The 15084-nt window shown below is 45.4% G+C and overlaps 1 protein-coding gene across 1 annotated transcript in view; it reads left to right on the forward strand.

Annotated features, from left to right (window-relative positions):
• MAP3K15 (mitogen-activated protein kinase kinase kinase 15) overlaps nt 1-15084 on the forward strand; it is a 156556-nt gene that overhangs the window by 120306 nt on the left and 21166 nt on the right. Inside the window, exons 16-18 of the mRNA XM_026451891.2 lie at nt 1762-1889; nt 4435-4565; nt 4801-4906. Coding sequence (XP_026307676.1) covers nt 1762-1889; nt 4435-4565; nt 4801-4906 — 365 coding nt within the window. The remainder of the gene's footprint in view (nt 1-1761; nt 1890-4434; nt 4566-4800; nt 4907-15084) is intronic.

Genomic DNA, 15084 nt, shown 5'->3' on the forward strand with positions numbered 1-15084 from the left:
TCCTGACCTCGTGATCCACCCGTCTCGGCCTCCCAAAGTGCTGGGATTACAGAAAAGTTTCTTTTTAAATGTATACCCCCACAGAATGCAAAATGAGCATTGCAGTGTTGACTGCCAAGTGTTTCTGTAGAGAAGCTACATACACAGTTGGAATTAATCATCCCAGGGTCCACAGGGGTGCCAGACCACAGCTGTAGGGTTGCCTTCAGTGCTGAGTGCTGACGAATATGTGTAAATACCCTTTTATCTGGGTGATTGCTGATATATTGGGGATGAGTTGCAAGGGATTTCTGCCAGCTCTAAGACCTTTCATTCATCCATTCATCTATTTGTTGATTTTCAGTGGGATAGCATGTTATGATACGTGAATTATGAGACAGGACCTGAAATGAACTATTTCCATTTCTTCATTTCACCAATAAGAAAATCAAGACTGAGGAAGATTAAATGACTTTCCCAAGGATGTTTAGAAACCAGACTAGGATCCGAGTCTCTTGAGTTCCTCATCCAGCATCCAGTCTCTTTTCTCATGATGGATAAGGTGTTGCAGTTGTACATATTCGGGGAAAATGCTGGCATGTCCCATCTCCTTCATTTGGTAGCAATAGCTGTTCTAGCTTTTTGTTGCTGATCAGTAGTTCCTGGGATTATAGGAGCCAGAAGAGACCTTTTAGAGACTGTTTTGTTCAGCTCCCTACATTTATAGGCTGAACTTACAATGATTGGTACCTTCTCTGTGTCAGACTCTGGGCTGGCACTGGGGACTGAAAGGTGACTAGGATAGTGTCCTTTTCCCAGGATGGTGCTGGTTTGGTGGGAAATGCAGATGCTTTGCCTGTGAGTGAAAGTGCCAAGTGCCGTGACAGAGGAGTACACAGAGTGTTTTTAGAACACAGAAGAGGAATGAATTACTCTTCTTAGTGAGTTGTGGCAAGTTTGAAAAAATAGATAAACTTTGAGCTGGACTTTGAGGGATGAGTAAGAATTTGTTTAGTGGAAAAGGAGGCCTATGCTGATGGAAAAACAGAGCTGTTAAAACACAAAGTATATTCAGAGAACAACAGATTGCCTGATATGACTTGAACATAGGATACAGGGCAGTGAAATGCTCTTGAAATGAGGCCAAAAAAATTTTTTTAAAGCCTTAGCCTGAACTGATCTTTGAAAGTCCTTGTATATAACATTAAATAGCCTGGTCTTTATGTGGAATTTATGTGGGGAAGGGGTGCGGTAAAGTGTATGTTTTAAGAAGAGGTAGTATAATGGCTAAGGGTGGGGAATGGATTAAAAAGGCCAGAGGCCAGGGCTGGGTGGCCCATTGGGTGGCTGCTGTTGTGGTCTGGGGTGACTCTGTAGAATAAGACAAGAGGGCAGCTGAAGACAGAACCTTCCAGAGCACCACTCTTCATGGGAGGCAGAGGAAGAGGGGCTGTTGACAGAGGTAAGGAAGGGTTGGTAGGTTCAGGCCCTAACAATAACAGTAATAACAATAGCAGTCATTCATTGAATACTCACCACATACCAGCTATTCCACTAAGTGCTTAAGGAAATGGACATGCCTTGGCTCCTGGCAGCCCTGCATGGCTGTAGGCTTATCCTCTGTTGTACAGATGGGAAGTTGAGTCATCTCATGGAAGCCAGAGGAGAGCAAGTTTCCAGAAAGAAGGGATGGGCAGCAGTGGGGCAGGTCCTGTTGAGGTGAGATGTGGGTCTAGAGTCCCTGGGATTTGGCAGGTGACCCTGGCTCTGTTTTCCCAATAGGTATTCCCAGCCACTGCACGAGGAGATAGCCCTGCACAAGTACCTTAAGCACCGCAATATCGTTCAGTACCTGGGCTCTGTTTCAGAGAACGGCTACATTAAGATATTTATGGAGCAGGTGCCTGGAGGTGAGTAGTCGCTGTCTTCTGGTCTCACATTCTGAAAATCACTACAACATTGATATCATTTGTTGTCCTGCCATTTACAAAATGACAGACCCCTAAACCAGGCCTGTAGGGCGCCTGTAGTCCCAGTTACTTGGAGGCCGAGGTGGGAAGATCACTTGAGCCCATGAGGTCAAGGCTGCAGTGAGCCATGATCACAGCACTGCACTCCAGCCTGGCGACAGAGCAAAAGCCCATCACTCTTAAAAAAAAAAAAAAAAAAAAAAAAAAAAAAAAAAAAGGAACAAACCTTTTAGATGTTGGAAAGTTGGATACTTTCCAAATGTCATCTAAGCAGTCTGTTTCTGGTTGGTTGATGCAGTTTGTTCAACCCACAAATATTCATTGACTGTCTATGGAGAAAACATAGTCTTTGGCCTTGAGGCCTTCACAGTCTAGGAGTTTAAAGATGGGTTTGGACAAGGCTGCAGAAGAGGGAACATAGGTGTTAAAGTGACAATGCAAAATAGCATTTTGATAATGAAATCAAGCACCAGTGTTTTATCCACAAAAATCCCTGAATTCAAGAGATAGGCCACAGGAGGGGAGTTCCTGGGATCTGGAGCCAGACCATCTAGTTTGAATCAGTTCCTCCATCCACAAGCTGTGTGACTTCAGGCAGATTGTTTTACCTCTCTGTGCCCTCAGTTTTCTGATTGAATAAATGAACTGTAAAATTAGAGTAATAACGACTCTGATAATTGGGTTAATAATTATTGGAATAACAATAACGTTGTCTCAGTGGGCTGCTGGGTGGATTCTGTCTGGCAGAGAACAAGAGCTCAGTAAGTGCTCATTGAAATAATAAAATGAATCCAACTCTTCAATAAAATAATAGTTATCTGAATACAGATGTTGAAACCTCAGTTAGAAATCTTCATTCATTCACTCAACCAACAGTTATTAAGAGTCTACTATTACAGGAAGAGTCTTAAGTATATTTATTAAGAGCCAGGCAGTCAGCCAGGCACAGTGGCTCACGCCTGTAATTCCAGCACTTTGGGAGGCCAAGGCGGATGGATCACTTGGGGCCAGGAGTTCAAGACCAGCCTGGCCAACATGGAGAAACCCCCTCTCTACTAAAAATACAAAAAATTAGCCAGGTGTGGTGGCGTGTGCCTGTAATCCCAGCTACTCCGGAGGCTGAGGCACGAGAATCGCTTGAACCCAGGAGGCGGAGGTTGCAGTGAGCCAATATCATACCACTGCACTCCAGCCTGGGTGACACAGGGAGACTCTGTCTCCAGAAATAAAAGAAAGAGCCAGGCAGTGGGCTAGATTTTCAGGGTTATGTTAGGATAAATGAAGTAGTTTCTTTTCCCCTTAAGTTGGTCATGGTCTATCAGAAAACTTGTCCATTGCTGCTTTTTTCTTTTTTCTTTTTTCTTTTTTGAGATGAAGTCTCTGTGTCTTTCGCCCAGGCTGGAATGCAACGGTGCGATCTTGGCTCACTGACTGCAACCTCTGCCTCCCAGGTTCAAGCAATTCTCCCCGCCTCAGCCTCTCAAGTAGCTGGGATTACAAGTGCGCGCCACCACGCCTGGCTAATTTTTGTATTTTTAGTAGAAATGGGATTTTGCCATGTTGACCAGGCCTCCCAAAGTGCTGGGATTACAGGCGTGAGGCACTGCGCCCAACTCATTACTCTTCACATTAGTTGATAACCTCATCCCAGGTCTTAGGTTTAAGGGTATCAACAGAAGTAGAGACAGATGTGTTCATCCCCTTTTACAGATGGGGAGACCAAGGTAGATCAAGGTCCCATAACACTGTGTAAGTGGGAAGCTGAGACTAGCTGACGTCTGAGGGCCCATTCCTGCCAGTGAACAGGACGTCCTGCAGCTCACATGATGTCCTTCGAGACATGGTCACAGCATCCTGAAGGGAGCTTTTCTTTTGGCCCAAATGTTCAGTGTTTAATAGTGTAATTGGGGGAAGTGGTTGTTGATCAAGACAGTCCTGCCCTGTGACCTGCCACTGTGGCTTTCTCGCATTGAGGACAGAGACCCAACTTCTTCCAGTCCTAGTCCTTGTCACCCTAAAGGGCCCCTCACTCTGGACCTGTCCACTTGTGATTACAGGAAAGGTATAAAACGTGGCTTTGACCCAAGCAGAATGGCTGAGACAGACCTGCTGTAAACAAGTGTCATGGGACCTGAGTTATCTACGCCAGCAGGCCATGTCTCTCAAGTTGAGAGAGAATTATTTTGCTCTCCTCCTAACTTGGTGCAGCTGAACGGAGCTAAGCCCACAATTGGCGCCACTGAATTTCAGGGGGCACAGGGGTTTGTGTTCACCCTCCGCCTCTGGTCAGGTTCATGTGCTGCTTCACTTCCAGTCCGTTCCCTGGCTGTAGCTATAGTGGGGAGGAAACATGTTGCATTTAGCCCAGATCCAATGGTGTTGGTGTAAGCACTTAGGTTAGAAACCTCACCTCACTTTATTTCCCTGAACTCTTACCATTGAAACTTTCTCTTCCTGATACGTTTTTTGCCGTGACTGTCTCTAGGAAGCCTTTCGGCTCTTCTGCGATCCAAATGGGGGCCGATGAAGGAACCGACGATCAAGTTTTACACCAAACAGATCCTGGAGGGCCTTAAGTATCTCCATGAAAACCAGATCGTGCACAGAGACATAAAGGTACTTGCTTTTTAAAGCTGACGAGGTTGCCTTTGCTCGTATCAGATCATGAGAGCTGTCGGTGGTATCTGCTGAGTGACTGGCTGACAGAGGGGTATGATTTAGCACAACCGTCCCCAAAATGCAAAGTCTAGTTTTCCTAGAGACTTGTGACGGTTTCCCAAGGTCCAAATCTGTTTCCTATGAGTTCGTTTCAGCCGGTCTTTTAAGCACTTGATGTTGTTCTTTTCCAAAGGGCGATAATGTTCTGGTGAACACCTACAGTGGCGTGGTGAAAATCTCCGATTTTGGGACCTCAAAACGTCTTGCGGGTGTGAACCCCTGCACAGAGACTTTTACTGGTAAGCGGACCAGAGCTTGGCATGGGGTGCCCATCCCGCAGTTATGCTTTCTGCACAAGCTGTGGTTGTTCAACCGTTATTTAGTGAGCACCTTCTCGGAGCAGAGTGAGCAGTTTACTTGAAGTGGACGGTGTATTGTCCCCAACTTCAAATTGTTTTAACTTTGTCATAGTGATGCACTTAGCCAGCTGCTTGTGGCAACAAGATTGCCCTGCTTTCTTCTTTGTCATCCAGAAGTTGGGTAGATGGAGTGCTCTGCTGAGGTTCTGAGGTTTTTTTTTTTTTCTTTTTAAGATGGGATCTCACTCTGTCGCCCAGGCTGGAGTGCAGTGGCACGATCTCGGCTCTCTGCAACTTCCACCTCCTGGGTTCAAGTGATTCTCGTGTCTCAGCCTCCCAAGTAGCTGGGATTATAGGCGCGCCCCCTACCACACCTGACTAAGTTTTGTATTTTCAGTAGAGACAAGGTTTCACCATGTTGGCCAAGCTGGTCTCGAACTCCTAACCTCAAGTGATTTGCCCACCTCAGCCTCCCAAAGTGCTGGGATAGATTACAGGTGTGAGCCACTGTGCCCGGCCTCTGCTCAGGCTTTCTGAAGGTCCCTCAACCAATCAGCAGGATGGCAGCATATCTCTTTAAAGTTAATAGCACATTATTTGAAATTGTAGGTAATGCTGAATAACAATATTCCTGAGACAACTGATTAAGACATTTTATTGGTCTGTCATAAAAATAACCTGTTACCGTAGTGAATTCTGGTACCTTGTGTTTTGACATGATTGTGTTTCCAAGAGAGGCTAATTCTTCCTGGGGAATATGGTATTCTAAGTGATTTTGAGGAACTGGATTTTCTTGTCCTTGTGTCAGTGATGGAATAACTTGAGCATTGAGAGGGACTGGGTTCAAAGGGTGGTGTACAATTACCAGCTAGTTTCACAGTTGCAAGATCAATAAGTAGAATGATGGTCAAAAGCTACCTGTGGCTATTGGAAATTCCTGCTTAAACCTGACTCGTAACAAGAACTTTGATCCTTGGAAAGAAGTACTGATTTTTGAGTAAGTAAAGGTTTATAGTCCCCCAAGGAGTAATGTAAAGATCATAAAGATCTTGCTTGATAGAATTATGAAGCAGCTGAGGCCTGGCATAGTGGCTGACACCTATAATCCCAGCACTTTAAGAGGCCGAGATGGGAGGATCACTTGAGGCCAGCAGTGCAAGACCAGCCTGGTCAATATAGTGAGACCCCATTTCTTTAAAAAAAAAAAAAAATGAAACAGCTTTCATAGGCTGGGCACTTTGGGAGATTGAGGCAGGAGGATCTCACTTGAGCTCAGGAGTTCAAGACCAGCCTGGGCAGCATAGGGACAATCCCATCTCTACAAAAAATAAATAATAATTATAACATGTTTTATTTATATATTATATACATGATTATATATAATATCTAATATATGTATATTAGATATTATATAATAATTATAGCAATTATTGACTGGGTGTGGTGGTATGCACCTGTGGTCCCAGCTACTAGTGAGGCTGAGGTGGGAGGATCTCTTGAGCCCAGGAGGTTGAGGCTGCAGTGAGCTGTGATGGTGCCACTGCACTCCAGCTTGGGTGGCAGAGTGAGACGCTGTCTCAAAAATTAAAAAAAAAAAAATCAGCTCTTAAAATAAAATAGCTCTGAAATAAGCTATAAAAGACAGGTGACTGTTCTCTATCTCTGCAGTCACCAAAGCTGTAGAGTGGACAGCTTGGGTCTTATTTTTGGTGAATAATGTCTCAGCTTTGAAAGCCTTTTTGTCAACGAGAGAGTTGTTGTGTGTCAGCCACTGGACACCCACGGTGGAGACATATTCACCATCTAAAGAAAAGTTTAATACATCACAAAATGACTTCTCACTTGTAACACAAGGGAGGTAGTGTGCCTGAAAATGGGAAAATATTATACCAGGGACACTATCAGAATCTCCCAAAGAATGAGTGCATTGAATTTTCATTCATTGTTTTTGGTATAAATATACATATAGATCTATCAATATGTGTGTATGAATATGTATGTATGACTAGCACTTTATTTTCTTTTAGCATTTTACTACCCTAATTGAAAATAACTTGTATCCTCCTCTTTGGAAGCCAACAATTAGCTTGGCAATACGTAGCAAGAGGGGCTCTGATATGACAAGGAGTTATTTCAAGACATAAAACTCCCAACAATTCATCTCATAATTAGCATCCCTGAGGAGGAAACAAACTCACAAAGAAAACACATGTATAATTCATCCTTGCATATCACATTTCCCAAGTAATTGGCTTGGGGAGGCACAGATTTTGCATTGCAAAAGAATGCAGGGGTGTTTGGGGGATAATAAAGAAGGGGTCTCATTTTGGTTAGGAAATTCCCTTGCATATAATTGCTCTTTGCAAAACAGAGCAGTTCTGTAAGGAAATCTCAGCTGGTTGGTGCAGAACTCTGGGTCGGTGGTTGCTCAGCCTGGCAGGAGAGCCAGAGGGTTTCAGGCAACTTCCTGGCCTGGAGCCCTCCCTCAATGTGTTCCTCTCAAGGGTTTGCCCCACACATAGGAACCTGCGAGAACAGGAGGAAATTATAGCCAGGGTCAGCCCCCACTTGTCTTTTTTTTTTTTTTTTTTTTTTAACAGTGTTATCGAGGTATAGCTGACATATCATCAGAGCACCCCTTAGAAGTGCACAATTCATTGGTTTTCAGTAAATTTACTGAGTTGCTCAGCCATCACCACGATCCAGTGTCTGAACCTAGCAGCCCTCATGCCCCTTGGTACTCAATCCCCATTCCCACTCCAGCCCCAGCTTATCACTCATCTGCTCTGTTGTGTTTGTGTGACTTTGCCCATTGTGGATATTCATATGCATGGAATGAATACAATATATGGGGTTTTGCATGTAGCTTCTTTCACGTTGAGTCCTGTTTTTGCAGTTTCTCCACGCAGTGGTGTGTATGGGTACTTCGTTGTTCTTCATGGCTGAATGGCATTCCATTGTGTGGAGAACCACATTTTGTTCATCCATTTACCAGTTAACAGTCATTTTGGATTGTTTTTACTTTTTGGCCACTGTGGATAATGCTGCTGTGAACATTCGCGTACAAAGCGCGTGTGAACGTGTGTTTTCAGCCCTCTGGGGTAGGTACCCAGGAGGAGAACTCAGGACAGGAACTCTTCCTGTCTGGCTGCAAACATCGTTGGTTCAAATTCTGGCCCAGCCACTTGCTGGCTGTGTGACCTTGGGCATATTACTTAACCTCCATGTGCCTCCGTTTCTTCGTAAGTAAAATAGAAATGCTCGTCGTACCTACTCATAGGGTTTTTATGAGCGTAAAGTGAGTTACTGATGAAGTACTTTGACTGGTCCCTGGCGCATAGCAAGTGCAATTGAAGTGTTTGCTAATTAAATACTCACTCGTACTTAGAAGTCATGGGTTATTAGAGCTGGAAGGAGCCTTTAAGAGAACTGAGTTCAGGTGTGTAACTTATGTGTTGAACCCATTAGACTCAAAGGGCATAATCACAAAAGCCACTGGATTTTTCTCTCCCACTTTTCATCCTGCCCGGGGCGGGATTTCTTTCCTTTGACTTTTCCAGCCGTGCTTATATAACAGAGAAAGTCATACCGACACTTGAAGGAGCGCACACAGTCTGAATTCAGGAATTAAAAAGGACTCACTGCTTGAACCCTGGAGGCGGAGGTTGCATGAGCGGAGATTGCGCCACTGCACACTCCAGCCTGGGCAACAGAGCTAGACCCTGTCTCAAAAAAAAAAAAAAAGACGGATTCAGGCTAATGTACTGATCAACACTCTGGTCCTCATTCAAAAGTCAGACCGCTCTCCCCTCTCCCTGCAGGCAGCGACCTGTGGCCAGGAGCAGAGTGTTGGCTTTTTCTCCCTAATCACCAGTTGCAGAAAGGAGACGACAGGAGCAGGGAAAGTTGTCACTTGACTAGCACTGTTGGAAGCTGGCTTTGCATGCTGTGGGCCTGGCTGATGTTTAGTTATTTTCCCTCGCTGGCTCCCTCTGGATGTAACGCCTGTGTCATGGGCAGGGGCCTGTCCTTTGTCTGATTGCCCCCTCCTCCCAGTCATTTACCCCTTACATCACATCCTCCCTCCATCTCTTTCTGTTGAGGGATTCGGCTTGTGGAGGACTGTGTTTGAGCAGGAATTCCTTTTCTTTTTTTCTTTTAATATTTTACTGGGCAGCCCCTGGAACCAGAATAGGTTCTGAGAGAGACTCCCAGGATTCCTTTTAGGAAGACCATAGGCTGGGCACGGTGGCTCATGCCTGTAATCCCAGCTGTCTGGGAGGCTGAGGTGGGAGGATCGTTTGAGACCAGCCTGGCCAACATAGTGAGACCCCGTCTCTACCAAAAATATAAAAATTAGCTGGGTGTGTGGTGTGCACTTGTAGTCCCAGCTACTCAGGAGACTGAGGTGAGAGGATCACTTGAGCCCAGAAGAATGAGGCTGCAGTGAGCCATGATTGTGCCACTGCACTCCATCCTGGGCGACAGAACGAGACCCTGTCAATCAGTCAATCAATCAAATAAATAATAAAAATAAAAGATAAACCCTAAGCCAGTATTTCTGTAATAGGTCCCCCATCTGGTGTCCGGGGTTCATGAAGCTTCAGCCCACTGTTGAGAGGGTGTGGCAGTATCTGCAGACCGTACAGCCCCCTGTCTGCTGCTGGAAGTTACCTTTGCTCCCTTGGGAGCCAGTCCACTGTGTAATTTACCTACAGGAACACATACACATGGAGCTGAGTCGGCTCGGTGAAGCCCCCTTCAAAGGCTTTGGGTTAGGAACAAGTGGCGCCCCCTTCCCACCAGACTCATCCCTTGGGCAGGTCAACTAGGGTAGTCCCCTGGACCATGGGAAGATCGTACCTTACTTTTCTTTTCTGTACTTGATTAAAATGAAATTTCGAAATTTGGGCTCTAACGGTATCTCTAAGGGCCTGTGGAAGATGTACTGATCGTGACTTGGTATTGAGTGGCTTGCATTGCCCTGGGCCCACACGCTTTTGGGGACAGTCCTGCCCCAAATCCTGTAACTTGGGAGAGGGTAGGCAGCCCAGCATAGCTCTCTCTGAAGAAGCTGCCTCAGCACCACCTCCTCACTACTCTGTCAACTCTCTCAGCCGCTTGAGCAGAATAGGAGGTTCCTGGGCCTCGGTTATAAACTCGTGTCTTCTGCCGTGTGTCGTCTTTGCTGGTAATCTTAAATCCTGTTGGACAATTCTCCAGGAGTCCCCAGTGGATTTTGTGCCCTAGGGGGGCTGAGTCAGTGCCTGCAGGTCTCTTGGTCACCTTGTTCTGAACTCTGCACCACTGCACTGGTGTGGGTACCTAAGAGCCATAGTGGGCTGTGACCAGTGACCAGTGTGTTAGGGCATACCTTGGAGGAAATATAGTTTAGGGAGCATATGGGACCCCAAGAGAACCAGATTTTTATTTATTATTATTATTTCTTTAGAAATGGAGCCTTACTCTGTCGCCCAGGCGGGAGTGCAGTGGCATGTTCTCAGCTCAGTACAACCTCCGCCACCCGGGTTCAAACGATTCTCCTGCCTCAGCCTCCCGAGTAGCTGGGACCACAGGTGTGTGCCACCGTGCCTGGCTAATTTTTGTATTTTTAGTAGAGACGGGGTTTCACCATGTTGACCAGGCTGGTCTCAAACTCCTGACCTCAGGTGATCCACCCGCCTGCTTCGGCCTCCCAAAGTGCTGGGATCACAGGTGTGAGCCACTGTGCCTGGCCTATGAGAGCCAGATTTAAGGCAACCCAATTTTCCAGGAGTTGTGCATGATTCAGATGCCCCACAATGCCATCTTCACTTGGTTTTCTCGACGGAATCCAGCCTTTGGGATAGCTGATGTTCACACCCAACGTGCATCCCACCAGGGAGTGTTCCCTTGAGTATTTGAAATAGTTGTGTGTGTCCATCTCTCTGCTGGCAGTACTGAGAGTGGATGGTTACCCTGTGAAGACAGTAGTGCGTAAAATGGAGCACCCAGTTTTCCATTATTGCCCTGTACCTTCCAGTGACATGGAAAGATGCTCCAATATGGTTTTGGAAATCCTTACATGCTCTTACTCAGGCAGCTTTTTTTTCCCAGCAGCACTTCTTCTTGATGTAGCATGTGGATGAGTGATGTCATGGTGTCTAGTTCTGAACTTGGAGGTAGAAGACATGGGTTCTAGCCTAAGCGAATCCTTTAGCCTCTCTGAACCTCAGTTGCCTCCTGTGTAAAGTAGGAATAATGGTAGACAGTGCTTCCTCTGCCCAACCTTCCAGAGTCGTTTGAGTCAGATGGACAAAGCTACGTGGAGACAATTGGTAAGCCATCAAGTGCTCACCAGAAGTCAGATTTGTGGCAGGCAGCCTCCAAAATGACCCCCAATGATCCCTACCTCCTGATAGCCACACCCTTGCATAGTTCCCTCCCATTGAATGTGGACTGGACTTAGCGACTTGCTTCTACTGAATAGGAAGGAGTGGGAGTGATGGTGTGTGACCTGGAGACTAGGTCATAAAAGGCAGTGTGCCATTCCTCTTTCTCTTAGATCACTCTCTCTGAGGGAAGCCATGTCTCAAGCCAGTCCTATGGAGGATCCCATGTAGTGAAAAACCAAAACCCTCCACTAGCTCTATCCTTAGTGAGTGGGCTTGGAAACTGATCCTCCAGCTCCAGTCCAGCCTTCAGATGACTGTAGCCCCAGCTGATGTCTGGACTGCAACTTCCTGGGAGACCCTGAGCCAGGTCCACCTAGCTAGCTAGTTGCTCCTGGATTTCAACCCTTAGAAACTCTGTAAGACCTAACTGTTTGTTGTTTGAGTTGATAGATTTGGGGGATCATTTCTTAAACAGCAATAAATAACTAATATGAATGCCATTATTAAGTCCTTGCCTTTAGAAAGAGTGCTGTTCACCATGGCTCCATATTTTTAAAAATCTGCAAATTTATTTTTAACTTTTGTGGGTATATGGTAGGTATATATATTTATGGGTTATATAGACTTTTGATGCAGGCATATAATGTGTAATAATCACATCAGGGTAAATAAGGTATTTATTACCTCAGGCATTTATCCTTTGTGTTGCAAACAATCCAATTATGCTCTTTTCATTTTTTTTAAATGTACAGTTTTTTTTGTTTTGTTTGTTTGTCTGTTTGTTTTGAGACAAGGTCTCACTCCCATCTGCCCAGGCTGGAGTGCAGTGGCATGATCTTGGTTCACTGCAGCCCCAACTTCCTGAGCTCAGGTGATCCTCCCACCTCAGCCTCCCAAGTAGCTGGGACTACAGGTGTACACCACCACCCCTGACTAATTTTTTGTACATTTTTAGTAGAGATGGGGTCTCGCTCTGTTGCCCAGGCTGGTCTCAAACTCCTGGGCTCAAATGATCCACCCACCTCGGCCTCCCAAAGTGCTGGGATTGCAGGCATGAGCCACCACGCCCGGCCAAACTGTATTGACTATAGTCACCCTGTTGTGCTATCAAATACTAGATCTTATTCATTCTTTCTATTTTTTTTGTACCCACTAACCGTCCCCACCTTCCCCCAGCCCCCACTGCCCTTCCCAGCCTCTGGTAACCATCCTTCTACTCTGTATGTCCCTGAGTTCTATTGTTTTGCTTTTTAGCTCCCACAAATAAGTGAGAGCACGTAATGTTTCTCTTTCTGTGCCTGACTTACTTCACTTAATATAATGACTTACTTCGCTTAATATAATGATCCATCCATGGATGGAACAACAATGTTCCATCCATGTTGTTGCAGATGACAGGATCTCATTCTTTTAATGGCTGACTAGTACTCCATTGTATATAAGTACCACATTTTCTTTATCCATTCATCTGATGATGGACACTTAGGTTGCCTCCAAATCTTAGCTATGGTGAAGAGTGCTGCAATAAACACGGGAGTGCAGATATCTCTTCGATATTCTGATTTCCTTTCTTTTGTGTATATACCTAGGAGTGGGATTGCCGGATCCTATGATAACTCTATTTTTAGTTTTTTGAGGAATCTCCAAACTGTTCTCCGTGGTGGTTGTACTAATTTATATTCCCACTAACAGTGTGTGAGGGTTCTCTTTTCTCTACGTACTTGCCCACATTTGTTTTTGCCTGTCTTTTGGATATCAGCCATTTTAACTGCAGTGAGATACTGTCTCACTGTGGTTTTGATTTGCATTTCTCTGATGATTAGGGATGTTGAGCACCCTTTCATATGCCTGTTTGCCATTTGTGTGTCTTCTTTTGAGAAATGTCTATTCAGATCTTTTGCCCATTTAAAAAAATCAGATTATTAGATGTTTTTCCGATAGAGTTGTGTGAGCTCCTTATGTATTCTGGTGATTCATCCCTTGGCAGAGGGGTAGTTTGCAAATATTTTCTTCCATTCTGTGGGTTGTCTCTTCACTTTGCCGACTGTTTCCTTTGCTGTGCAAAATCTCCAAATTTAGAATTAAGCAGACTAAATAGGCTTCAATTATGAAATAATTGTACCAGGATGGACAGTTATTTGACCAGAGCCAATTAGCATTAGCCATTTGTGTTTGGTTTAGCATTTTTTTCTACTGCTGGATACATCTATAAATGTATTCTCTTGCTCTTTGAAGAAATAAATTTAGTGATTATATTAGGGTCCAGGCAGAAAAACAAAAATAACCCCAGTTACTTCCACGGAGAGAATTCAATAGAAATAACTGTTTGCTGGGTACCAAAAACCAAAAAGGCAGAAAGGGAAGCCCTGAGGTATCAGGAAGCCTGTGCCCCTGGGGCTTGGGGGTCAAATGGGAGGGTGACATTAGAACTTGTTGGGAGGGAGTGTCCCCAGGCTGGAGCACGTACCTCTGAGGGGCAAGATGAGGCTGGTTCTGGAAGTATAGGGTGGCACACAGCTGGAGACTGGGGCCAACTAAGGGTCCAGTGTCAAGCTTAGGGCCACAGCAAGCACACAGCAGGTCTCCGCTCCCTCCCACATCCTTCCAGGGTCTCTCTTTAGCACCACCTGCTTACAGAGCCTAATGGGGAGCTGTAAGCGAAGCAGAATCCCAGACTCAGCGTCACAGAGCAGAGCTGAGAGAGGATAACTTCGTAAGAAGCACAGTGTCGGATCCTTCCTCAGTTAGAGATTCGTTAGAAGGCACATTCCCTGCCAAGACCTCTCCGTCTGTTACAGCAGCAAGAGCCCATAGGGGATATTATGTCACCGGACGTTCCCTTCCTGGGGCTCTGGGATTTCCCAACAGGGCATCAAGTGTAATGCGCCGCCATGTTGCCCAACTCTGCAACTCACTGAACACTTCCCCGCCAGGGCATCAGCTCTGGAGACCAAAGCCATCATTTGTGCCTCACGGATCTGTTGTGCTCACTGATACAACCCAATTCATATTTAAATCTATATTTAAGTCACTTGGAATTGAATAAAATTAAAACTTAAGAATGCATTTCTTCAGTCTCACTAGCTACATTTCAAGGGCCCAATAGTCAAATATGTGAGGCTAGTGACTACCATATTTAACCACAGAGAATAGAACGTTGCCATCATTGTAGGACATTCTGTCCATCACAGCTGCCCCTAGAGTGTTTAAAATGGGCATGGAAAGAATGCTAATAAGACATAGGATCTTCCAGAGGGGCGCGTAGTAGGTAGCTTCTCCAAACTTTCTTTTTAGCCAGTGAGCCCTTTGCTTTCTTTTCTCTCTTTTTTTTTTTTTTTTTTTTTGAGAGTGCAGTGGTGTGATCTCAGCTCACTGCAAACCAGGTTCAAGGGATTCTCCTGTCTCAGCCTCCTGAGTAGCTGTGATCACAGGCACCCACCACCACGCCTGGCTAATTTTTGTATTTTTAGTAGAGATGGGGTTTCGCCATGTTGGCCACGCTGGTCTCGAACTTCTGACCTCAGGTGATCCGCCCGCCTTGGCCTCCCAAAGTGCTGGGATTACAGGTGTGAGTCACCGTGCCCGCCCCTGCTTTCATTGATTAAAACTGAGGAAACCTTTGCTTGTGTAATCCTGAGATAGTTCTTTGAATTTCTCTGGGTTTCAGTGTTCTATTCGCGCGTGGCCAAGGTCATCTCTGACTTTGCTGTCTTCTTTGCCAGCCCCCAGTAGCTGCTGTCACTT

Source organism: Piliocolobus tephrosceles, chromosome Y, assembly GCF_002776525.5.
Source record: "Piliocolobus tephrosceles isolate RC106 chromosome Y, ASM277652v3, whole genome shotgun sequence".
Classification (NCBI taxonomy): Eukaryota; Metazoa; Chordata; class Mammalia; order Primates; family Cercopithecidae; genus Piliocolobus; species Piliocolobus tephrosceles.